Below are 25,513 nucleotides of genomic sequence, written 5' to 3'. Positions count from 1 at the left end.
ATCACATCTGGAAACACCCTCTTAGACACACTCAGAAATAATTTTTAATCTGGGCAGTCCAAAGCCAGTCAAGTTGAACCATAAAATTAACCATCACAAGTTCACCTTTTGTCAATTTGGCACCCATACACAGCTCCTTAAATCATAGTTATTCTCCAAATAAAGACAATAACAAGGTCATAGTTCCATATAACATGATACAGCTATACTACATGCATTCAAAAGTGCACTAATCCCTTCCCCAGAAAAGGAGGTAAAGTCCTTGAGTCATGTTTACTCTTCTCCTTGATATCCCATAATTTAAATACTGTGATGTAAAGTTAACAGTGCTTAAAGCTATGATGTAAAATCAATAAGTCTTATGTTACTTGAAAGACTAAGAGAGGAAAGAAAACAAAAATTTGTATATATACACATACATGCAAACATATTATAGCAAAATAAGGAGGAAATACTCATGACAATTACAGTCTGTGTTTCTGTAACTAGTCATGTGGTATTTATAACTACCTTTTTCTACTACCTACTTCATATTCTCTTTGCCTTTAACAAGCATCTCAGCTGGTCATGGTTCTTTACATGATATGGGGTGACCCAAACCTTCATTTCTGAAGGGTCTGGACCATTAGTAGTCTTGCCTGGATTGGGTTGTTTTAGTGTTCTGTTGACCTTAATCATCATGAAACGGAGCAGGGCCTATGGTCCTTCCCCGCCCCATCCCATGTCCTCTGCCTGCCTTTTGTCTGTACGAAAACTTTATCCAAAGAATAAGTTTAATCAGAGAAGTGAGAAAATATAGAAGCAAAGAAAAACAGTCAAACAAGACCAAATAATATTAGTTTAGACATTAAACAAAGTCAAGGACCTTTAGTTCCCTCTTCAAGGGCTATAGGTAATATTATGAGCCATATCACGTGAGCTGTCTTCTAGATACTGGGACCCCCACCAGGTGAAAGAAGTTAACTACATGATGACCAGACTGTAGCCATGACATAAGCTGCCACAATTCTGAGAACTGGCCCCAAGGAAATGGGAACGAACCGACCCTGGAACTGAAGATTCACTGTCCTTAGAACAATCGAGATGATGCTGATCAGACCACTGCACAACCAGTTTCCAGACGACGGTCAGAGCTGACTGTGCTACTCCCGCATGTAGCCCCTTCCTTCTGCCTATACATCCCTGAAACTTCCCTTTAAAAGCTCCTTCCCACTGACTGTCAGTGGGGGGAGTTGGCCTTTGGACACGAGTCCACCTCTCCCCAGTTGCTGGCCTCCAAAATAAAGCAAACCGTCCTTTCCACCAACCTTGCCTCTTTATTGGCTTTCAAGTGGAGAGCAGCCGGACCCCACTTTCGCTAACAATTATGCATGGTAATATTAAGAGATGCCCTCAGGATCCTCTATGTTCCAGACATGCTCTTCCCCACCTCCATTATGGAGCAGTAGTCCAATTTCCCCTTGGTAATCGGGGTCAATCATTCCAGCCAACACTGTCACTCCCTTCTTTGCCTGTTGATTCAGAGGCACAAGGACACCAAAGTGGCCGGATGGCAGTCTTAACTTCTAGTTCATTGGAATCTTTATTGTGTCTCCTGGTAGAAGCATTCCTACCTCTGGAATTAAGACCTCTAAACTAGCAGAGCATAGAGTTGTGAAAAGAGGAGGCAAAACTTTTCCTAGGGGGTCCCTAGTGGTAATAGTGAGTGGTGTCACTCCCATTTCTATCCCTTGATTCCTGGACCCATGAATCTTGATTGTCAAAGAATCAGCAATGTATATTGAACACTGATTCAGAGCATATACAGCATTTTGAAGAAACCTGCCCCAGCCTTGCAAGGTTTGTGGACACCTAGCTGGCACTGTAATTGAGTTTTAAAAAGGTTATTTCACAGTTCTATCAAACCAGCTGCTTCAAGACGGTGGGGAACAGTAAGATCAATGAATTCAATGGGCATGGGCCTATTGTCACAGTTCATTTGCTGTGAAGCGAGTTCCTTGATCAGGAGCAATGCTGTGTGGAATGCCAGGGTGGTGGATAAGGCATGCTGTAAGTCCACAGATAGTAATCTTGACAAAAGCATTACATGCAGAGAAGGCACCATCACGGGCCATGTCAGTGGTTGGTGTTGATCTCTGCTACGGGCTAGACACTCAGCAGTGGTGGTAGCCAGAGCAGCCTTGGTGAGCAGAAGCCCATGTTGCTGAGCCCATGTATGACCTCCATCCCTGCCACCTTTCCTCTTGATTACCAAAATCCTTCTCTGCTGAGGGTCACACTTAGGTGAGAATTCACATAGGATGCAAATATCTTCATGTTTTTTACCCATTCAGAGAGAACAGTAGACATACCTTTTCTCCAAATTCTTTCCCACCAATTTTCCAATCATGTTCCTTTTAAGTCCCTGATCATCCAGTCAAACCATTGTCCATTAGGCCATGAATCAGTATATAATCGATGTCTGATCATTTCTCCTTTTAAGCCAGATGAACATCCAGGAGGTGCACTGCTCAATACCAGCTGGCATTAAAAAAAAATCAATTCCAGGTGGACTGTAGATCAAAATATGAAAGAAAAAATAAAATTTTTTGAAAATAACAAAGACATTATTTTTACATCCTCTGGGTTGAGAAATAGGACGCAGAACATTAAACAGAAATAAAGAATTGATGAGTTTAGATCTATACACACAGACACACACGCACACAGCTCAAATTCAGAATATATAAAGCAATCTTTATATCAAGAAATAAAAAAGACAACCTACTAGAAAACTAAGCAAGAGTTTTGAATAGGTGTGACAAAAAGGATATCCAAATAAGCAATAAATATGAAAAGATCCTTAATCTCTCTGATTATCAAAGAAAAGCAAATTAAACCTGCATTTACCACACTCACCACACCCTCACCAAGACGATTACAATCTAAAAGTCTGACATATCTAACCAGTGGTGAGTATGTGGAACATTGGGAATTCTTATACATTGATGGTGAGAGTATAAATTGAGACAACCACATTGAAAACTATTCATTAATATATGAAGTAATATGTTTTTACTGAACTCAACAACCTGAAAGACTATAAAAACATAATGTTAAGCAAAGGAAGTGAAATACAAAAACAAAACATCCTGTATAATTTAATTCAGATTAAGATGAAAGACAGTAGTAATTTATGATGTTAGAAGTCAGATTAAAGTTTCTGAATTAGTTATCTGTTACTACAAAACAAATTTCCCCAAAATTTAGTGCTTGAAAAAACAACATTTATTATCTCACAGACTCTGAATGTCAAGAGGTCCTTGACCTCTTGACATTCAGGTGGGTCCTCTGTTTCAAGGTCTCTCCCTGCTGCAAAGTGCCATTTGGGACTGCAGTCATCTCAAGGCTTGACCAGGGAAGGATTCACATCCCAACCTCACTCTTGTGGTTGTTGGCAGCATTAATTATCATGAGTTTGGGGCTAAAGCCTTCAATTCCTCACTGGCTGTTGCCTGGAGACCACTCTCAATGTCTTGCCATGTGAGTGTCTCTACCATGGCAACTGGCTGCACCAGTGTCACCAAACCAAGAAGGGGAGGGAGGGAGGGAGAGAGCGAGAGAAAGATCAGTCTTTTATAGCCTAGTCATGGAAGTAAAACCTCACAACTTTCACCATATTTTTAGAAGAAATTCACTAGATTCAGCCCACTGTCAGAAGGAAGAGGATTGCACAAGGGTGTGAATACTAGGAAGTGGAATAGTGTAATGAAGCTAGGATCATTGGGAGCCATGTCAGAGGCTGTCTACCAGTTTTCCTGTGGGAGGAGGGAGTTGAAATTGCAAGGTTCTGTGACTGAGCTTCTGGGAGTATTTGTAAAAATCTATTCCTTTACTGACATGAAAGCACAAGAACATATCTACTTTTGGAAAAGTATTTAATGAAGATACTAATTAGATACTTTTTATCTAATTAGATACTAATACTAAGAGTATCTAATTAGATACTAAAAGTATCTAATGTAGATGTGTAATTTGGTCACTTCTCTTTATGTATTTGGTTTTCCAATAAATATTTTTAAAGTGAACACTGTGGAGTGACATCAACATCAGGGCAGAGACAGATGCTTTCTTTGTCTCCACCCTACAACGTACAACCATTAAACATCCACAATTCAGCATAGATACCTCTGCCCAACACACCAGGAAACAGAAGAATTCCATAAACCTGTACATCTAAAGGTGGGTGAACTGTAACACACAGAGGATGCAGAACAGGGGAAACAGTGGAGGCAGTGCCTGCAGTACTCGTCCCCTAGCTGCAGCAGCTGAGCTGGCAGCCCCAGAGAACCCAGGAGCAGCAAGGGAGATGGCACACACGACTCTGACCTCCTGGCCATAGCAATGCTTGTGGCGACAGATATCTGGGCAGCAGCAGCGGTGGGACCTGTGACACCATCCCTCCAGCTACAGAGGCACCCACAACTCCAGCCCACCCAACCATCACCACCCACAGCAGCGTTGCCAGCGAACCCCGCAACCCTGGATATGGCAGAGTGCACATGATCCCAGCTCCCCCTCCCCCTTCTCCTCCCCCAGCAGAGGTGGAGCCTGTGACTCAGATCTTGGATGCGGTGGAAGCACCTGCCATTTTGGTGCCCCGGACGGCGACGCCAGGGACAAGAGCAGTAGCAAGGCCCTAACAACCCTAGAGACACAAGCAGGGACAAGAAGGCACCAAACTACACCTCTGACAGAGGCAGTGGAGGATTGAAAGTGCCAACTCTCTAATATAACCAACCAGAGGCACGCAGGTAAGAGAAATTTTTTAAAAAAAACAAAAAAAACTGTGCTATAGCGCCACCTACTGGAAAACAAAAGACAGGCTTTCATTTTTAATTTCTAACCTGTTGAAAAATTAGAATCAAGTAAAACATACACACACACGCAGACACACACACAGACACACACACACACACACACACACAGAGCTTTATATAAAGAAAGGTGTTCGCTACTTCAAATGCACCAGCAGAAGAACAAACAACTCATCACAACATGAAGAACAACAGTAACACTGTATCACAAAAAGAAAGTGACAATTCACCAGAACCTCAGAAAGGCAGTACAATGAGCTCAGGAATAAATGAACAGAAGGAATACTTTGCTAAAGGGATTGAAACTCTAAGAAAAAGTCAAATATAAATTCTGGAGCTGAAGGACTCAATAAATAAGATGAAGAATGCATTAGAAAGTGTTGGAAATAGAGCAGACCACATGGTAGAGAGAATTAGTCAGTTTGAAGATAGAAATCTAGAAATAATACAGGCAGAAGAGGAAAGAGAATTACGATCTTTAAAAAATGAGGAAATTCTATAAGAACTATCTGACTCTTTTAGGAAGGGCAACATTAGGATAATGGGTTTCCTAGAAGGAGAAGAGCAGATGAAGGGAGCAGAGAATTTATTTAAAGAAATAATAGCTGAGAATTCCCCAAGCCTGGGGAAGGAACTTGATATTCAAGTCCATGAAGATAAGAAAGAGAACACCTAGTTACTTCAATGCAAAAAGACCTTCTCCAAAATACATTATATTAAAACTGTCAAAAGTCAATGGCAAAGAAAGAATTGTAAGGCAGCCAGAGAAAAAAAGATTTTAACGTACAAAGGAATCCCCAATAGGCTATCAGCAGGTTGCTCAGAATAAACTCTATGGACCAGAAGAGAGTGGAATGACATTCTCAAAATACTGAAAGGTAAAAACTATCAGCCAAGAATACTCTATCCAGCAAAGTTTTTTCATATAAATAGAATCCTAAAATTTGTATAGACTCTCAAAAAGTCCTGAATAGTCAAAGCAGTCTTGTGAAAGAAGAACAAAACTGAAGCCATGCTTCTAGCTTTTAAACTATATTACAAAGCTATAATAATCAAAATAGTATGGTACTGGCATAAAAACAGACACATAGATCAACAGAACAGAATTGAGAGCCTACAGATAAACCCACACATATATGATCAATTATTTTACAACATAGGAGCCAAGAAGATGCAACAGGGAAAGAATAGTCTCTTCAATAAGTAGTGTCAGGAACACTAGACAACCACATGTAAAAGAAAGAAACTGGATCACTATCTTTCACCACACACAAAAATAAACTCAAAATGGATTAAAGACTTGAATGTTAAGACCTGGAACCAAAAAACTAAAACAAAACATAGGGATAATCTCCTTGACATTGGTCTTGGCAAAGAGTTTTTAAAATTTAACACCATAAGCAAAGGCAACAAAAGCAAAAATAAACAAATGTAACTACATCAAATGAAAAATCTTCTGCACAGCAAAGGAAACCATCAACAAAATGAAAAAGCAACCTACAGAATGGGAGAAAATATTTGTAGATCATCTACCTGATGAAGTTAATATCCAAAATATATAAGAACTCATACAACTCAGTAGGAAATAAATATCTGATTAAATTTGGGCAGAGGACCTGAATAAACATTTTTCCAAAATGGACATAAAAAGAGTCAACAAGTAACTGAAAAAAATATTCAACATCACTAATTATTAAGGAAATGCAAATCAAAACCACAATGAGATATCACCTCACACCTGTCAGAATGGCTATTATCCCAAAGACAATAAATAACGAGTATTGATAAGTATGTGGAGAAAGCAAACACTTATGCACTGTTGGTGGGAATATAGATTTCGTACAGCCACCATGGAAAACAGTATGGAGGTTCCTCAAAAATTAATAATAGAACTACCACATGACCCAGCAATTCCAGTTTTGGGTACATCTCTGAAGGATATGAAAACACTACCTTGAAGAGATATATTCACTTCCATGTTCATTGCAAGATTATTCACAATGACCAAGATGTGTAAACAACTTAATTATCCATCAATGGATGAGTAGATAAAGAAAATGTGGTATGTATATATGATAGAATATTACTCAACCATAAAAAAGAAGGAAATATTGCCATTTGTGACAACATGGATGGACTTGGAAGGTATTATGCTAAGTGAAATAAATCAGACAGAAAGACAAATACTGTATGATCTTACTTATATGTGGAATCTTAAAAAATAACAATAAACTGAACTCATAGAACAGATGGGTGGTTGCCAGAGGTGAGGGGAGGGAGGGTGGAATGTGTTAAGGTGGTCAAAAAGTACAAACTTCCAGTTATAAATAAATCCTGGGTTATAATGCACAGCATGGTGACTGTAGTTAAGAATACTTTACTGTATATCTGAAAGTTGCTAAAAGAGTATATCTTAAAAGTTCTCATCATAAGAAAAAAATGTAACTGTGTGGTCACAGATGTTAACTAAATTTTTTGTAGTAATCATTTCGCAGTATATACATATGTCAAATCATTGTGTTGCATACCTAAAAATAATACAATGTTATATGTCAGTTATAGCTCAGTAATAATAATAAAAAGACATAGAGAAATTTCTATTATTAATATCTTGGGTGGTTGAAAGATTTAAGTTACAAAGCTCTGAAAAACAATGTGCCAACGCTACCAGACAATAGTTGAAAATAAGGAAGACAACCGAATAAATATTTGCATGTTTGGGAGGAGTGGGTTTGAGGGAGGCAAAGGAGGCTGTAGGTTGCATTCATCTAGAACAAAATCTCCTCATAGGGATTATGATGCTTCTTGATTGTTGGTTTCTTGCTTCTCTTTGAACACTGCTGCGTGTAGTAGGTATTCAAAGTGTTTGCTTTGAATGTTTGCCTGACTGATGAAAGATGCAGTTACAAAAATCTGTTGACCATTTAATGACTGATTTTTTTTAAGTTCTTTAAAATTGTTTAGCATCTAGTTTGTCTATTGAGGAAGTGAATTTTTCTTCATTGAAATTATACAGCAGTCTATTCTGTGTGTCAAACTCAAGTTTTCTCAGAAAAAAATTCTATCAAAATTCCTACATGTTTAGCAAGAGATGACCTGAATTGCATAAGAAGGCTGGTTTCTTAAAATCAAACAAGCGGGGACTTTCCTGGCGGTCCAGTGGTTAAGACTCTGCGCTTCCACTGTGGGGGGCAAAGGTTGGATCCCCACTGGGGAACTAAGATCCCACATGCGGCGTGGTGCAGCCAAGCAAAAACAAAAACAAAAACAAAAAACAAGCAAAAATGGTATATTCACATAATGTAAACATACCTTGGGGTTATAGTCACTGTTACTGTAGACTTATTATGGTTTCCCACAGCCCCGAGGACAGTTTGGAGTAGAAAAAAATGCAAATGATTTCAAATTTCTCTTCCATGTACAATTTGGCTTGTGGTTTGGCTCGTGGTTTCCGTTTGGCTTGTGGTTTCAGTTTCCTGCAGCGACATTTCAAAAACCCTTTCCACTTTCAGGTTTTGTTTCATACTCTAATCCTCCGCCCTCTGGCAGAGTGGAGTGGAAAGAAAAGAAATCCCCAGGACTGGATAAGAAAAAAGTATATCAGAATCCAACACAGCTAACCTGAGGGACAGATTTAGAACTCTTACCAATTTCTCATTGAAGCACCTTTCTTACCAGCTCTAAAAGATCTCTGCTACTGATTTCACCATTAAGGTAAGTCTGGGGCAAGGGTGGAAAGGGTCAGGATGTCTTAAAAAGTCTGTTCATGATACAGTGCAGCTGAGCTCGACGTAGACTATCACCTCTTATTAAAGGTAAATTGTGGTGCTGTCAGAGAGGCAGCAGATTTCATTAAGTGCCAGTTCCACTGAATTAGACACGAGCATGTGTGGGGACTGAGAGTTTGAAATGTCTTCATACTGCTTTTCTTCCTTTGCCACCTTATGATCTATGGGGATCATAATTGCCACTTAAGTTACCTTTGATAAGACCTGATAAAGATCCTTCAAACTGCAGCCTTAACTTTTGAAGAACTATGACTGTACTATTTTCATGAGAAAGAGCATTGAACGAAATGTAATGTAAATGGCTTGCTTACCTTGTTAAGGACAAAAAAAAGAAAGAAAAAAGTTGAAACCCAGAATGAACAATGAAGAAGTTTCATGAAAATGGCTATACATTTTAGTCATAGCCCTGCACTTTTTTGAAGATGAGTGTCTTCCTTTAGAAAGAACCCTGAATGAATGTCTTGATTGATTGACACCCACTCATTCCTTAAGGCCTTTTGTGTCGGACTTTGTTTCTTCTCCTCTAATAATTCTACTATTACGAATCACTTTTTGTTTTTTATGTATTTTTCATTGTTGTTCTGTTTTGTTTTGGCTGCACCGCACGGCACTTGGGACCTTTAGTCCAGGGACTGAACCCCTGCCCTCTGCAGTGGAAGCGTGGAACCTTAACCACTGGGCCTCCAGGGAAGCCCCAACGAATCACTTAACACTGTCTGGAAATTTTGTTTACTCCTGGAAACTTTCTCCTCCTTTGAATTTCTTATCACAGCACATACTTCGTGCATCTCCTTCTTGCTTGATTTCCATTTTTCTCCTTAAGAAGAGCTTTTTCCTTTTCCTACCAACTCAAACCAAAAACAACACAAAGTGAAGGCAAACAACATAAAAGTAACACAAAACCCATCTAGAATTGTATGACTGAAAACAGATGTCTTCTTCTAGAAACTCCATCAGGAGTCCTTCCGAGCCTTTTCTCCTATATTTCTCAGGATTTTCCTTCTTTACACATTTTTTTCCTTTCCTACAGTTCTCTCTCTCTTTTGTAAGCTAGCAGTTATACTGATGTATATAAATAGTTATTTATTTACTTTCTTTTTCTGAAGATAGGCTTAGAGTGTTAAGTGAAATGCCAGTGTCACACAGAGAGCCAGGTGGAGGTCTGAGATTAGAAATCAGATCTGCCCTATTTCAAAGTCAAAATGTATATTTGTATTTCTGTGTGTTTTGATGCATTCTTACATTGTTTTTATTTACCAAAGAGTATGGGGCTCTAACAGAGTTAGGGAGAAGAATGCAACTCAGAGCACACATCATAGGCTGAGTTATGATAGAGCAATAGTTATGTATGGGGCTCAAACACATTGAATCTGCAGAGATGTTTTGGAGATTGGGCTGTCCTAAAAACATTAAAGCTGTTACCCGGGTAACATCTGGGGACAATGTATAAAATACTTTCATTAATATAGATACACAGCGCTAAATGTTATTCATTAAGAGGTCTGAAAATTCAGACAAACCAACTTCCTTTCCCATTAGTGACCTCATTCCAAAGCACAAGAGCTTGTAGGTTCCCAAAATCTGCAAATAGATTTAGATTGTGTATCTTCTGTCTTTCTAGCTAACTGTTATAGATCATCACTGCCAGGTCCCCATATCTTTCTAACCTAAAAATGATTATGACCCCTGCTATATACAAATCAGATAACAGAACTCAACAAGCATAAGGTGCCAATACTGCATTGGAAGTGGATAAGAGTAAAAAGAAACTTTGCATTTGGGAATGTAAAATTATGTGGGATTCCCTCTTTTTGAATGTGGCTTGGACTGAACATTTCCTGGCTCCCATGCCCTGACGTGATGACATTTGCAATGGATATATTACTGTTGCCAAGCAGTTTCTGTTTTTATTTATCTGTCATCTGGATAATCTCTGGGGCATTGGCTATGAAGAAAGGGGGAGAATGGGTCTTTATAACTTTTTAAAAGCTAGCAAGGGAATCCAGACCTTTGCACTGTAAGATTTCAGTTTTTTTAAAAAAGGCAAGCAGATGGTGGATTTTTAGCTTCTGTTGAAAATAATCACTTCTAAAATGGAAGAAAATTGTTCTTTATGATGTGACAAGGCAGAAAAGCAAGCATTTGTTTTAATCTCAGATAGCTTAAACATGTTTTATCGGGGACTCTTTAGGTTACAGAAATTGATGCCCAGAAATTAGAAAATAACTGGTTAAGTATTATTTTAGAAAGTATTTTCACTCACTTTCTCATTCATAAAATGAACACTCATTAAAGTTTTGACTGAAGAACACACACTAATAGCTACATAAAAAATTCTTTAAAAGTAAAGCTTTAAGAAGTAAACAACTGTTATTTGTTAGATAATGCTACATAATGACCTGGCAGGATTTAGTATAATACGCTTTGACTGGACATAGCCCTAAATTAGAGAAAAGCAAGTTGATACGGTGTAAAAGCAAGAAGTGTCATGGAACAAATAGTGGTCATAAAGATTCAATCTGGGGATTCAAAGAGGTAAAAACTAAGAAATATAAGCAAGCCAAAACCAGTGGGGAAGCGTCAGACTCAAAATAGCAGTAAATTAGTCTCAGAAAATGGTTTTCCATAAGGCCACCAAATATTTAAGAACCAGTGGGGTAGCCTATAGTAGAACTCTGAAGGGCCTAGGACATATTTTACTATGACCCTCTTTGCTCTTTTGTCTTTTTTAAACTTCTTCAGAAACTTAGGCCATGCTGCAGAGTAGTATGCCTGCAGGTTGAGGAAGGAAAATGATTCTTCTCTGTTTAAAGTCTAGAAATTCCAGTCTATCCCATCTCTTCCCTTGCAGATCAGGTGACCCCCCTGAACATGGCCCCAGTGGTTCACATGCCAGAACCCTTGTGCCTCATTGAGAACATTAATGGGCGACTGTTGGTTAATCCGAAAGCTCTGAAGATCCTGTCTGCCATTCAGCAGCCCGTTGTGGTGGTGGCTATCGTGGGCCTCTACCGCACCGGCAAATCCTACCTGATGAACAAGCTAGCTGGGAAGAACAAGGGTGAGTGGCACCAGCAAAGCCCAGCCGAGTCCCTTCTGCCCACCCACACTCCCAGCGTGCAGGAAGGTGATGCGAGGAGAGGAAGTTAGAGATGCGGAGGAATATTGAAAGCTAATGTTTGGGCCGCAGCTAGTTAATTATCTTCTGGGAGATAAAGGGTTGAGTTCTGTTTCTGACATATCACCTCTTTTTTTCTTAGAAAAATCATACTATTTTCCAATTATAAGGGTAAGACATCATTAAAATACTTCTACATATGTAATTACAAATGATTAAAATTTTAATAGCATAATATTCTTGCAAAAAAATCCATCAAATTTCCAGCCTACAGTACTTGGTATTCTTATTTTCTCATCCCTCTATTGTAATTCAGATCAATACTGGGTTATACTTTCTGCCATATCTTCATCTTGCTTTCCTTACACAGTAACTCAGTTGTCAAGAAAGTCTCCAATTTCCAGATCCCCTCCTCAATTACAGCCTCTCCACTCCCCCTTGCAGGTTTCTCTGTTGGATCCACGGTGCAGTCTCACACCAAGGGCATCTGGATGTGGTGTGTGCCTCACCCTGAGAAACCAAACCACATCCTGGTTCTTCTTGACACGGAGGGACTTGGAGATATAGAGAAGGCAAGGAACAAGGATTCCTTTTGAATCAACCTCCTCATCCCTGAACATTCTTTACACAGGGAGATTTTTTTTTTGTACTTCTGCTTGACAAGGGTATACCTTTTTTTCCCGCTCTCTATTTTTAATAGTCAAAGTTTGGAAACCTGAAGTGAGAAAAATATATGTATAAGCCAGAATCATAATTGGGAGGCTGTGCGAACGTGGAGCTAGGCACTTAACCGAACTGCAGAAAGGCGGTACAAACAAAATCACTGTCACGAGTTTGACCCTGTAGAGGATAGAGATATGCAGTAAGCTTCAGGGCAGCGGGACCTGAGTCCAAATCAGGGTCCTGGCAGTAGGAGCTCTCGGACTCTGACAAGCAAGAATGTCTCCTCAAATCTTCTATTTCCCCTTTGGTCTCATCCATTTTATCACTTGCACAGGAGTAACATGGGATTTTTTCACTTCTACGCTGGTAAGTGTCTAACCACCAGCCCACTGGGGAAAAAAAGCCTTGCTTTGTAGTACTTGCCAGTTTTCCAAGTACTCCCATCACAGCTCACTCCAAGCTACCAAAGTAAAGTCACTAAACTCAGGGCTCAGGAAAGATGTACACAGCCAGCTCTCGTGAGCTGGCTCGAGCACAAAACTGGATCTTTCCCTTGAGCTCTCGTTTTTTTTTTTGTTTGTTTGTTTTTAAAGTTTTTTTTTAAAATTTATTTATTTATTTATTTTTGGCTGTGTTGGGTCTTCGTTTCTGTGAGGGCTTTCTCTAGTTGCGGCAAGCGGGGGCCACTCTTCATCGCGGTGCGAGGGCCTCTCACTATCGTGGCCTCTCTTGTTGCGGAGCACAGACTCCAGACGCGCAGGCCCAGTAGTTGTGGCTCACGGGCCTAGTTGCTCCGCGGCATGTGGGATCTTCCCACACCAGGGCTCGAACCCGTGTCCCCTGCATTAGCAGGCAGAGTCTCAACCACTGCACCACCAGGGAAGCCTGAGCTCTTGTTTTTTATGTCTTCATTTTGCCTTTAATTTACCACAATTCAAAATAGTTAACTCATTTTTTCTTTAGTTTCCTCACCTGTAACATGGAGACAGTAGTTTAAAAACTTATCTCAACAGTACCAGGAATCAAAACATGTTTCTGCTCCAGTCCTGCTGACCAGTGCAGAATTATCTCTGATCTATTTTACATTTTAAACATTATCTGAAACCTCAAAAAGGGGAAAAAATATGACAGTACTCTGTGGAGAAGAGGCCCTGGGGCTCAGGCTGATAAGGACTTTACCTTTCTCATCCCTACCAGATTAGATAATCACTCGGAGAACTGTAAGAAATGGCCTCCATGTACAGGGACTGTATATCTTTGTATTTTAGCATCTTCTATGTACAGATCCCAACACGAAGAAGGTGCCCTGGAGCCCAAGGTTGGGGGTATCCAGTCTAGATTACATGCTCTAAAAGAGGAAGAGAACCATTTAAAGGTTTGCATTGAATACACTGAACTCTGAAGGTTCTCCTTTGCAGGGCTCCTGATCCATTTGTGCAGCAGAGAAATACCAAGTCAGTTCAGAGAACTGCCTTATTACCTGTGCAGTTTATTCACATCCTTCACCCCCGGTAGGCTCCTGAATATGTATCCCTAATACATCCCTACTCTTTGAGCAATTCTGGTGCTGAAGCTTAGCTGTATGCTGTCACTTGTCCCATCTCTCTCTCTAAAACAAAAAAAAGAAAAAAGAAAAACGTATCTCACAGTGTTGTTTTGAGTATTAGATAAGATCAGTAATGTGAACTGTCCTGTGTATAAAAGCTACTCAATAAAATAGATGCATGTATTATGTATACAGACCAATTTTGTTTTACACAATTGAAAATCTTCATTTTAAGCACTCTGGTTACCTTCACGAACTTTGACTATCCATTTTTCAAACACCTAACCAGTTATAAGAGGGACTGATAAGTTAACAAAATATGGTTTTGTATAAAATTATCAATGCTAATGACAGAACTATTCAAAGCTCATATGTTTCTCACAACCATTTCTGTTTGTCTTGTCTAACATTTGTAAGTCAAGGGTCTATTTTTAATAACTGCTCATATGGGAATGCCATGAGACATGACTGAAATTTGTTCTGACTTCTAGGGTGACAAAAAGAGTGACACCCAGATATTTGTACTGGCACTACTACTGAGTAGTACCTTTGTATATAATACTATGAACACAATTGACCAGAGGGCTATCGACCTCTTGCAGTATCCTTTTGTTGTCCAGGATGGCACCAAAGCCAGAGAGAACTGCTTTATTCACCAGCTATGTTCATGAGTCCTTGTGTATCAAACACAAAAATGAAAACATTGTAAACATTAAAAGGACAAGACAACACTCAGACTGGGAGAAAATATTTACAAATGAAGCAACTGACAAAGGATTAATCTCCAAAATATACAGGCAGCTCATGCAGCTCAATATCAAAAAACAAACAACCCAATCCAAAAATGGGCAGAAGACCTAAATAGACATTTCTACAAAGAAGATATACAGATTGCCATCAAACACATGATAGGATGCTCAACATCACTAATCATTAGAGAAATGCAAATCAAAACTACAATGAAGTATCACCTCACACCGGTCAGAATGGCCATCATCAAAAAAATCTACAAACAATAAATGCTGGAGAGGGTGTGGAGAAAAGGGAACCCTCTTGCACTGTTGGTGGGAATGTAACTTGATACAGCCACTATGGAGGACAGTATGGAGGTTCCTTAAAAAATTAAAAATAGAACTACCATACGACTCAGCAATCCCACTACTGGGCATATATCCTGAGAAAACCATAATTCAAAGAGTCATGTACCACAATGTTCATTGCAGCTCTATTTACAATAGCCAGGACATGGAAGCAACCTAAGTGTCCATTGACAAATGAATGGATAAAGAAGATGTGGCACATATATACAATGGAATATTACTTAGCCATTAAAGGAAATGAAATTGAGTTATTTGTAGTGAGGTGGATGGACCTAGAGTCTGTCATACAGTGTCATACAGAGTGTCATACAGAGCGAAGTCAGAAAGAGAAAAACAAATACCGTATTCTAACACACATATATGGAACCTAAAAAAAAAAAAAAAGGTTGTGAAGAACCTAGGGGCAGGACAGAAATAAAGACGCAGACATGGAGAGTAGATGTGAGGACATGGGGAAGGGGAAGGGTGGGCTGGGATGAGGTGAGAGAGTGGCATGGACATATACACACTACCAAGTGTAGAATGGATGGCTGGTGGGAAGCAGCCGCATAGCACAGGGAGATCAGCTCGGTGCTTTGTGACCACCTAGAGCGGTGGGATAGGGAGGGTGGGAGGGAGATGAAAGAGGGAGGGGATATGGGGATTTATGTATACATATGGCTGATTAACTTTGTTATACAGCAGAAACTAATGCACCATTGTAGAGCAATTATACTCCAATGAAGATGTTGGGGAAAAAATGGGGCAAGAAAAATAGTCCTTATATTTACTGATGAAATGAGGATTGGTTATAACCCAAAGGGAATATAAAAGTATAGGAGGGCATGGAATTAAATATGGTTTAGACGCTGTTCTATTTCCAACAGTTTTCCTTAATTGCATCTCAGCTATGTGACAGAACTGTCAAATCTGCTCAGAACAGTTACGTCACCTGATCTTGATGGGGTAGACAATGCAGCTGACTTTGTGAGCGTCTGTCCAGACTTAGTGTGGACTGTGAGAGATTTCTACCTTGACCTGGAAGCAAATGGGCAACTCATCACAGCAGATGAGTACCTGGAGAATTCACTGAGGCCAAAGCAAGGTAACAGGGACTTCAGTTTTGGAAAGAGGGAGAAAAGTAGCACAAGAAATTATCTCTTGTGTGTTGCTGGTTAAAGTTATAGTTTCCTATATTTACTCACCTGACTAAATTATCACATAAATAATTAATACTATTGATTTAAAGTGAACTAATACATTCAATATTAAATTGTATTACTCCCCTGTTCTTGGAGAAAATTACTTTTCCATTTTCCTTTCCCTGATTGATCACGTTTTAAGTTTTTGCTTAGGGTTTGTGAAAATGTAGTGAAATAAATAACAGTAGGTAGAAGGCACATTTATTTGTGGGAAAGAGATTAAAATGAAAGTTAACCCTATACTAAATAATCTTATTTTTCCTTCCTCAGGCACCGATCAACATCTTCAAAATTTTAATTTGCCCCGTCTGTGTATACAGAAATTCTTTCCAATAAAGGAATGCTTTATTTTTGACTTGCCCACTCATCGGAAGAAGCTTGCCCAGCTTGAGACACTGCATAATGATGACCTGGATCCTGAATTTGTACAACAAGTGGCAGATTTCTGTTCCTACATCTTCAGCCATTCCAAGACTAAAACTGTTTCAGGAGGCATCAAGGTCAATGGATCTCGTGAGTACCTCTTCAAGGATTTTCCTTCAATCCAAAATAGAGAATGAGAGCACTGTTGTAATTTTCTCCTTCCACTGTTGAAAATACATAATCAGCTACTACCAAGAAAACCATATGTATCATATTTATTAAATTCAGGTGAGCATCAAAAATATTTCTAGGCTTTTTTAGCAATGCCTGCAAAGATAAATTAGGAATATAACCTGATGAAAAGGTCAGGTTAAACAAGTTCTACCTATAAGTGGTACACTGTTGAACTAGACTAACCCACATGGGTTGGCAGCATTTGTTCTACCGATATTATGGATACTTATTATGCCTTTGATAGGCAGAAGATGAAGAAAACACATACATTCTCTGTATAAATAGAATGTGCTTGATACAAACATTAAACAAGCAGATGCCCAAGTTGTCTAGAACCCTTAAAGAAATCTAAGCAGACTTCTTGGTCCAGTTGTTCCTAAATACTCTATGTCTTGGAACTTTGTCAATTATTGCTATGCTCTAAAGGGAAGTTGAGTGCAAACAAAAATAGCTAAAGTCAAGGAAGACAAACAGCAATGTTCCAACGAAGAGTAAGTTGACCTGGTCTAATTTGCCTACTTTGTGATTTTTCCAATGAGGGTAACACTCATACCAGCTTTACATGTTGAAGTGGAGGAGAAAACGGAATTCTGAAGGAAACAGAAACCTGAGGAAGAGAGAAAAAATGGGAAGTATAAAGAGGCAAAAGGTCTATAGTATTCTAATCAAATGAATACACACAACTTTATATAACCATTTCCTCATTTCTCAATGAGAAAATGATGAAATGTGGATCATCACATAGATCTTGAACTTTCCTCTTTGAACACTTTCTTTTCTCAAAGAATTAAAGATCTGTCTTCTTGGTCACATAATTTCCCAAAGGAACTTATTTGGGCCACTTGAACACTGTGCAGGAGGCTGAATACGCTAAATTAACATTCTCAGAATTACTCAGTTCAGAGCATGTCCTTTTTCTCTGCAAATAATTCAAGCATCTCTTCCTCCTGTGAAGATCTAGAGAGCCTGGTACTGACCTATGTCAATGCCATCAACAGTGGGGATCTGCCCTGCATGGAGAACGAAGTCCTGGCCTTGGCCCAGATTAAGAACTTGGCCGCACTGCAAAAGGCCATTGCTCACTATGACCACCAGATGGGCCAGAAGGTGCAGCTGCCCACGGAAACCCTCCAGGAGCTGCTGGATCTGCACAGGGCCAGTGAGAAAGGGGCTATGGAAGTCTTCATGAAGAACTCTTTCGAGGATATAGACCAAGGGTTCCAGGAAAAATTAGAGGTAATTAAGTTTTACTGCTGTAGTTCATGGGGCTTAGGGGCAATATAGGCAAGGTATTGCTATGAGGCAAAAATGAGGCAAAATGAGGACTTAATTAAGAAAAACAATTCTTACTAGACTGAGAGACAATGACTATCACTTATGTGACCAAGATATCACTATTATTCTGAAAACAAACAAACAAAAAACCAAACAAATAAACATGTAACTACTCTGGACCCTATAGATTCTGAAACTTTCACATGCAGACAACTCAACTTACTATGTTACACCCATGGACTAATTGTTTTTAAGTAATCTTATCCCTTAAAAAAATGTATTCATAAAGTACTAATTAACTTTCCTTTTTTATTAATCAAGCATACAGAATTGCCAAATGGGTCTACTAAAATATAATGTCCCTAGGTTTAATAGCACCCACTCATCCATTCTACCTCATTGGGAATCCCAGCCCAGTATAATACTGGGGTGGTTGTAAAACAGTAGGTTACATTTAAAATTAGGGCATGAGGCTAGAGATCTGCAGTCTGAAGATCCTATCTAAAGCAGAAAAAGCAAAAGAATGGGGTTCCAGGAGATTTCAAAAACAAAAGTAAAGTCATTTTTCTACGGTGTATCATCCTTGGAACTTTTCTAGGTTTGGTAGGGAGCATATAGTATTACTTGTAGTCCTTGAATTTACAGAAAAAATACAGAGATTCTTTTTGTAAACCATTTCTAAAAGTACTGAAGTGTTGCTAACACCTTCTCCATGGGCCTTTTTCCTTTCGAAGACCCTGCTAGAAACCAAACAGAATGACTTCTGTAAACGGAATTTGGAGGCATCACTGAATCGCTGTTCAGCTTTACTTCAGGATATTTTTTGTCCTCTAGAAGAAGATGTGAAGCAAGGGATTTATTCAAAACCTGGGGGGCATCGTCTCTTCCTTCAGAAGAGAGAAGAGCTGAAGGCAAAGTACTATCAGGAGCCCAGGAAAGGAATACAGGTATCCCTAGTTTTATGCATTAATTATGGGGAATTGCTAGGGGTCTTCGTTTTTCGGACAGGAAGAATGAGAGCTGTGGTGTTAAACTGAACTATCACCATAGTCACCAGACTTTTATCACAACCTTCAACACTCATTGCAACAAAGGGACTTTTTTGGTTACACAGTACAGAATCCCAATAATCGAACTAACTTAAGAAAATAATTCACTGGCTCACATAAACTAAAGGCAAAATGTTTAAATTTAGTTGTAAGTGTAGATATGTTCAAGAGTTTAACATAATCAGTTGATTACATGTAACAATGTAATCAATTTTCCCCTTTCCTTTTTCTTTCCAATCTCAACTCCAGCTTTCTGTTCTGTTTTCCTCACCATTCACGTCATTCTCAGGCAGGCTCACCCCACACAGCAGCAAAGATGACACCAACAGTTCGCAGCTTAACTAGTCCTTTGTGCCCTCAGTCTCACGGGAGAGAAAGCGTCTTTCCCACCATCCATATCAGTCTTTAAAACACCCAAGCTGCAGTATTTTCCCGCCTGTACCCAAATCTTTTGCATCAAGTGGCCCTGGGTACTCTGATAGGCCAGCCTGGAGCTTGTGCCCACCCCTTGACAGAAAAGTCTTGACTGATAGTTTCACCAAGTACAGACTGAGCGCTTCCAGGGAGGAAAAGATGCTGGGAAGAAAAAGAAATAAAGAGGTTTATTGCATTTCTAATCATTTCCTAGCTCTAACTGCATTTTTTTGGGGTTCCCAGGCTGAGGAAGCTCTGCAGAAATATTTACAGTCCAAGGAGTTTGAGTGTGTTACCATTTGGCAGACAGACCTGATTCTCACCGCAAGGGAAGAGGAGATGGAAGGTGAGAAGAAAATGGAAAAAAAAGATGCAAGACAGAAATTCTATACATTTTAAATTAATTTGGCCTGGTTCACCTGGGATCATTAAACAAGAGCAAGAATGGCAAAAATGTGCCGTTCTTAGCTCCTCAGTCTATATCTGAATAGGGCATATACCGTCAGCTACAATATGATTGCCTGGAGGGGAAATATGACCCCAGGGAATTTTCTCTATGAAGTAGCGGCAATTACAAATGAGTGGGAGGCAGAAGGAAAGGTACTTTAATCCTAGAGAAGTTTGCCATTTTCTTCCTTTTCAGAGGCACGTGCGAAAGCAGAGTTTATGAAGGCTGAAACACAAAGGTTGGGGGCAATTCTGATGCAGCACCAGCAAATGATGGAGCAGAGGGAGAGACTCCATCGGGAACAAGTGAGACAAATGGAGATAAACAGAGTGTACCAGCAGGCACTGCAACAGAGGGCCCAAGAACGTCGGCTCAAGGTACTCATATCAATTATTTCATTTCTGGATTTTAATCATATTCCCCTCTCTGTATTGATGAGAACATGAAGCACTGACTGTGGGAGAGGCAGCATAATATTGTAGCTCAGGGCCAGGACTCTGGAATCAGACAGCCTGGGTAAGAAAACCAGCTCCACTTCTTACTACATATATTGTTCGGAGATGGTTATAATACCTATTTTATAGGGCTATTTTGATACTTAAATGAGTCAATATTTGTGTTTAGAATGACGCTTGGCACAGCATAAGCATTATTAATTTGTTAAGCAAAATCCAAGGATATTTCTAACCCAGGGTAATTAGTCTTTTTTGTTATCTTGTTAATTGCTCTAGCTAGTCTTTTCCACTGGTCATAGATTACCTTGCTAAATTAATTTCATATTACTGTGTTTATGCCCCTGTCCTTTCCTTAATTGTCACTGGTTCTGAAAGCCTTTAACTTGTTTCTTCCAGTCCTCTACTATTATTATCACTCAATTAACAGTAGTCCTTATTTACCAAGCACTGTGCAAAGAACTTTACACACATTCTCTAATCTAATCTGTTCACTGTGAATCAGAACCATTATGTCCTTATTTTTCTGATTAGAAAAATTAGGTTCCAAAGAGATAACTAAATGCCAATATCATACATCCTAGCAAGTTATCAAAACAGCCTTCCCAGTGAGTGAGATCTACAATGCTTTCGTTTCTACAGACCTAGTCTGAAATTCTTATGTGAGCACCCTTATGACACAAAGGACACCTTCTTCCTCCTCCAGGGTGGCTGATCTACCTGTAGGTCCTTGTTTTCCAGACACTGCTCCAAGACAATTTTGAGATTACAGACCTGCACTGAAGGACGGTATTTTCAACCTGGTGTTTCTGATCTCCCCACACTGTCCTTCTACTTTTACCCCATAACTGTGGAGACATGAAACAAATTCCCTTATCTAAGGCTCAGACTCCTCACCTGATTGTGGATATCACCTAGACATCTAGTTGTTGTATCAATCTCTCCTTGTAATACTAGATCTGACATTCCTCTGTATATACATGAGAATTGAAGTCAAAACATGACTCAGATTCCCTAAGGGCAAAGGGGGAAGGGGCCTTAGGATATAATTCTTGGAACACCAATAGTTCAGGGATTGAGAGGATGATGTTTCTGCAGCTAGAGAAAGAGACATGGGAGAAGAATTACACAAGTAGGAAACCAAGAGTGAGACGTAAAATGGACATGAACAGAAAGGAGGAATCAGGGTCTGTCTTTTGTTACCGATTGATTAAAATAACTAAGGGAAAGTCAATGATTTGGGCTCCTCCCCTCCCCCCCCTCCCCCCACAGTGATCTGGACACTACTTTTTGCTAAGCTCTTTGGTTTTATGTATCACTCTTTAGGAGGAGGCTGAAAAGCTCAAGGAGAGATTCCAAGCTGAGAGCAGAAAACTTCAGGATGAGATCCAGCATCTCCAGAGGAATGACTCAGCAGATGATACATGTATCTTACTCTAAAGAACTAAACACTAGAAATTCATTTTCTGGTTCACTTTCACTGAAGACACAAAGGAACAAGAAACTATAGAACTTGAGACAATCACCATTTAAATAAACTTCATAATAATTATATTGAGCTTTTGTATTGAGTTATAAAGTTATGATGCTCGTAATTGGTAAAATGTGCATTTCACTAATTTCAATAGTTTAATTGTTGTTTGCTTCCTTAAAGAGATTATGACTTGTATTATAAGGGACATATTATCATTGCCTCTATTGGCAGTGATATTAGGCAGGATCTATCAAGGGAAACTTTCTCTTGTACACCAATACCACCCCTCTAATTTTCCATATTTGTCTCAGTGGGAATTGGAAGAGACATGGGAGGGTGTTTCTACAATAAACTAAGTCACATGGAATTTACCCAGTGACTTGGACTCAGGTGGGCATCACTCCTGCCAAGTGATTTTGTGCTGGATGCCATCAGGGAGAGGCACTGATGGTAAAACACACGCAAAAAACTAACCTAGCTTCTTAGTGGAGACGTGTATGGTTCCCACCTGGGTGGGAACTGCAGTTCCCAACTGCTCAGTCTATGGGCAATTATATGACTCCTGGTCATGGTCAGTAGACAGGCTGCTTAGACTATTCTAAGCTGTAAGCAAATAACATCATAATGAAACAGAGGTGCTCTAGAAGATGGAAGGAACTACCAGCATGGAAATTGTGTCATAGGCTGAAGAGCTAAAGAAGCCTAACCTTCCTGTTATCCTCACCAAGGGCATAACTTAAATAGGACATTGTATATTATGAAGCAATTTATATTGGACTTGGTAATTGTGTATCACATCTTTATAATCCTTTAAGTCTGTAAATAAATGGTATAAGGCAGGGGTTCCCAATGCCTGGGCCATGGACAAGTACCAGTCCGTGGCCTGTTAGGAACCAGGTCGCACAGCAGGAGGTGAGCAGCCTGCAAGCGAGCGAAGCTTCATCTGTATTTACAGCCGCTCCCCATCGCTCGTATTACCGCCTGAGCTCCGCCTCCTGTCAGATCAGCTGCGGCATTAGATTCTCATAGGAGCGTGAACCCTACTGTGAACCTCGCATGTGAGGGATCTAGGTTGCGCACTCCTTATGAGAATCTAATGCCTGATGATCTGAGGTGGAGCTGAGGCGGTGATGCTAGTGCTGGGGAGCAGCTGCAAATACAGATTATCGTTAGCAGAGAGGTTTGACTGCACAGAGACCGTAATAAATCAATTGCTTGCAGACATATCAAAACCCTACCAGTGGGCTTCCCTGTGGTGCAGTGGTTGAGAGTCTGCCTGCCAATGCAGTGGACACGGGTTCAAGCCCTGGTCTGGGAAGATCCCACATGCCGTGGAGCAACTGGGCCCGTGAGCCATAATTACTGAGCCTGCGCGTCTGGAGCCTGTGCTCCGCAACAAGAGAGGCCGCGATAGTGAGAGGCCTGCGCACCGCGATGAAGAGTAGCCCCCACTTGCCACAACTAGAGAAAGCCCTCGCACAGAAACGAAGACCCAACACAGCCATAAATAATAAGAAAAAATAAAATAAAAAAAATAAAATAAAATAAATTTTAAAAACAAAAAAAACCCTACCAGTGAGTGGCAAGAGAAAAACAAGCTCAGGGGTCCCACTGATTCTGCTTTATGGTGAGTTGTATAATTATCTTGCTATATATTACAATGTAATAATAATAGAAATAAAGTGAACAATAAATGTAATGCGTTTGAATCATCCCCCCTCCCCCAGTCCACGGAAAAATTGTCTTCCATGAAACCTGTCCCTGATGCCAAAAAGGTTGGGGACTGCTGGTATAAGGTATGCAAGATAATGTTCCAAAAGATCTGATGGGACTTATTTAATCTTATGCTTGCTTATAGTACTAAAATTAAATGATTTTAATTCTTTGCAATCATATATGAAAGCCTACTGATTTTTATTAAAAACTATGGATTCTATAAATATAACTGTGTATATATATTTTAACTGTAAATAACCGTAAAATTTTTTAAAATAACTCTACTACTTTGGTTTTTTTCCCTCCCAATAGTTAAAAGTCTATAGGGACTTCTGAATTTCCCTAAAAATATTGAGAACTTTTTTTGAGAATTATTTTAATATTGGAAACAAAACACATTTTCTTATACCTTTCTATTTGCTTTTTGTTTCTTTGTTTAATAAATCTCTAGTGAAATAGGTTTTAAAAATTATAGAAACATTATACAAAACTCTATTTTGTTTTCCTTAAATTGCTTACTTATTTATATAAGGTGTTTCCCAATTGGATTACATTATAGGAGCTTGAAATTTTTTAGTTGCTCAAAATATGATTTACTGTTTAAAGAAGAAAAGCACATATTTTAACATCTGTCTTTTTTCTTGTTCTTTGCAGAGTTTTATTATGCTGAATTTCCCATAATCAGATAGGGTCTTGTGCTGTTCAGCTGTATTTCTGGACTTGAACTGAACATCTGAAGGTACCAAAGACCATAACATATTTGGCTGAGCATTTACCTAATAATACTTTATAACTGCCTTTGCAAGCTGTACAATTAATAAAGGAAAAAAAAATACATCTTAATACCCAAGGAATTGTCATGGTTGAAAAGAAAAATATCTTCAAAATAAATATTGATTTCATTACTACCTCTCTTAGAGAGCTTTTTAAAAATTACAACTAAGCAAAATTAAGTCACTTATCTAAGATTCCAAGCTTGGTACTGTTAGCTTAGACTATATTACAAAGTGTCTGATTTCTAGTATAATACTTTTTTATCATATTTTCAGGAAAAGAAAAAGGCTTCCTCCTTTCTCTTAGAATTTACAGAGGCACATGTTGCTTTCATCAGTGGTCCACAAATATTCTTACCTACCACCTTTCGCTGGATGCATAATTAGGAGTGAAATGCGCAAGCTATTCGCTACTTATGTTCAACTTTAATAGTTGATTCCAAATACTTTTCCAAAATACTGAAAATCATCCTTAAAATTATAATGGTTTCTAAAAGCTTTCCAGTAGTAGTATTTTTAGGCCAAAACAATGTATATGTGTTTAATGATTGAGAATTCATAGTAAATATTTATATCTATTTAGAAATGATATACTCATGCAAACTAGTAAAATAATGTGTAGAACGCACTTGGCTATAAATATATTTTTCTGATTCAACAGACTCTAGATAATACCCCCAAAAGAGGAGGAGCAGGATGGAGGAGAGTGGAGGAGAAAAAGAAGAGAACAAGACAGGAGAAGGAAAAGTGAGGTAAAAGGAGCAAAGGATGCTGATTCTGCCAAACTTGTCTGAAATATGCTGGGCATGTAATCTCAGCAAAAAGTGGGTACCACTGTAAAAATAACAGCTCTCCTGTTACAAGGAATTGATGTTCTCCTTCTGGCTGCATCATTCCTCCCACAGTTTTGGGAAGGATTTTTCCTGAGTAGTGGTCCCATCAGTGACCTAATTCTGATGTTGAGGTTGGGGATGGAACAGCTCAAGTGATATGAGGGAAGTCCATCTAACAACTAGAATCCAGGATGTCCTGGGACCTTGAATCCTTCAGAGGGCACTTGTGG

At 39.3% G+C, this 25,513-nt stretch overlaps 1 protein-coding gene across 1 annotated transcript; it reads left to right on the top strand.

Annotated features, from left to right (window-relative positions):
- The first annotated feature begins 4,727 nt into the window (after window positions 1–4,727).
- On the top strand, window positions 4,728–22,009 carry GBP5 (guanylate binding protein 5). Its single transcript, XM_007176362.2, has 12 exons — window positions 4,728–4,793; window positions 8,369–8,570; window positions 11,496–11,705; window positions 12,207–12,334; window positions 14,463–14,572; window positions 15,959–16,155; window positions 16,523–16,765; window positions 17,805–18,085; window positions 18,859–19,071; window positions 19,831–19,933; window positions 20,231–20,412; window positions 21,814–22,009. The coding sequence occupies exons 3-12, from the start codon at window positions 11,516–11,518 to the stop codon at window positions 21,925–21,927; spliced, it is 1,761 nt and encodes a 586-aa protein (XP_007176424.1). The 5' UTR covers window positions 4,728–4,793; window positions 8,369–8,570; window positions 11,496–11,515; the 3' UTR covers window positions 21,928–22,009.
- Window positions 22,010–25,513: the final 3,504 nt, after the last annotated feature.

This window comes from Balaenoptera acutorostrata, chromosome 1 (assembly GCF_949987535.1).
Source record: "Balaenoptera acutorostrata chromosome 1, mBalAcu1.1, whole genome shotgun sequence".
In the NCBI taxonomy this organism is placed as follows: Eukaryota; Metazoa; Chordata; class Mammalia; order Artiodactyla; family Balaenopteridae; genus Balaenoptera; species Balaenoptera acutorostrata.
The sequence above is the reverse complement of the archived record's forward strand: the minus strand, read 5'-3'. Positions and strand labels throughout refer to the sequence as shown.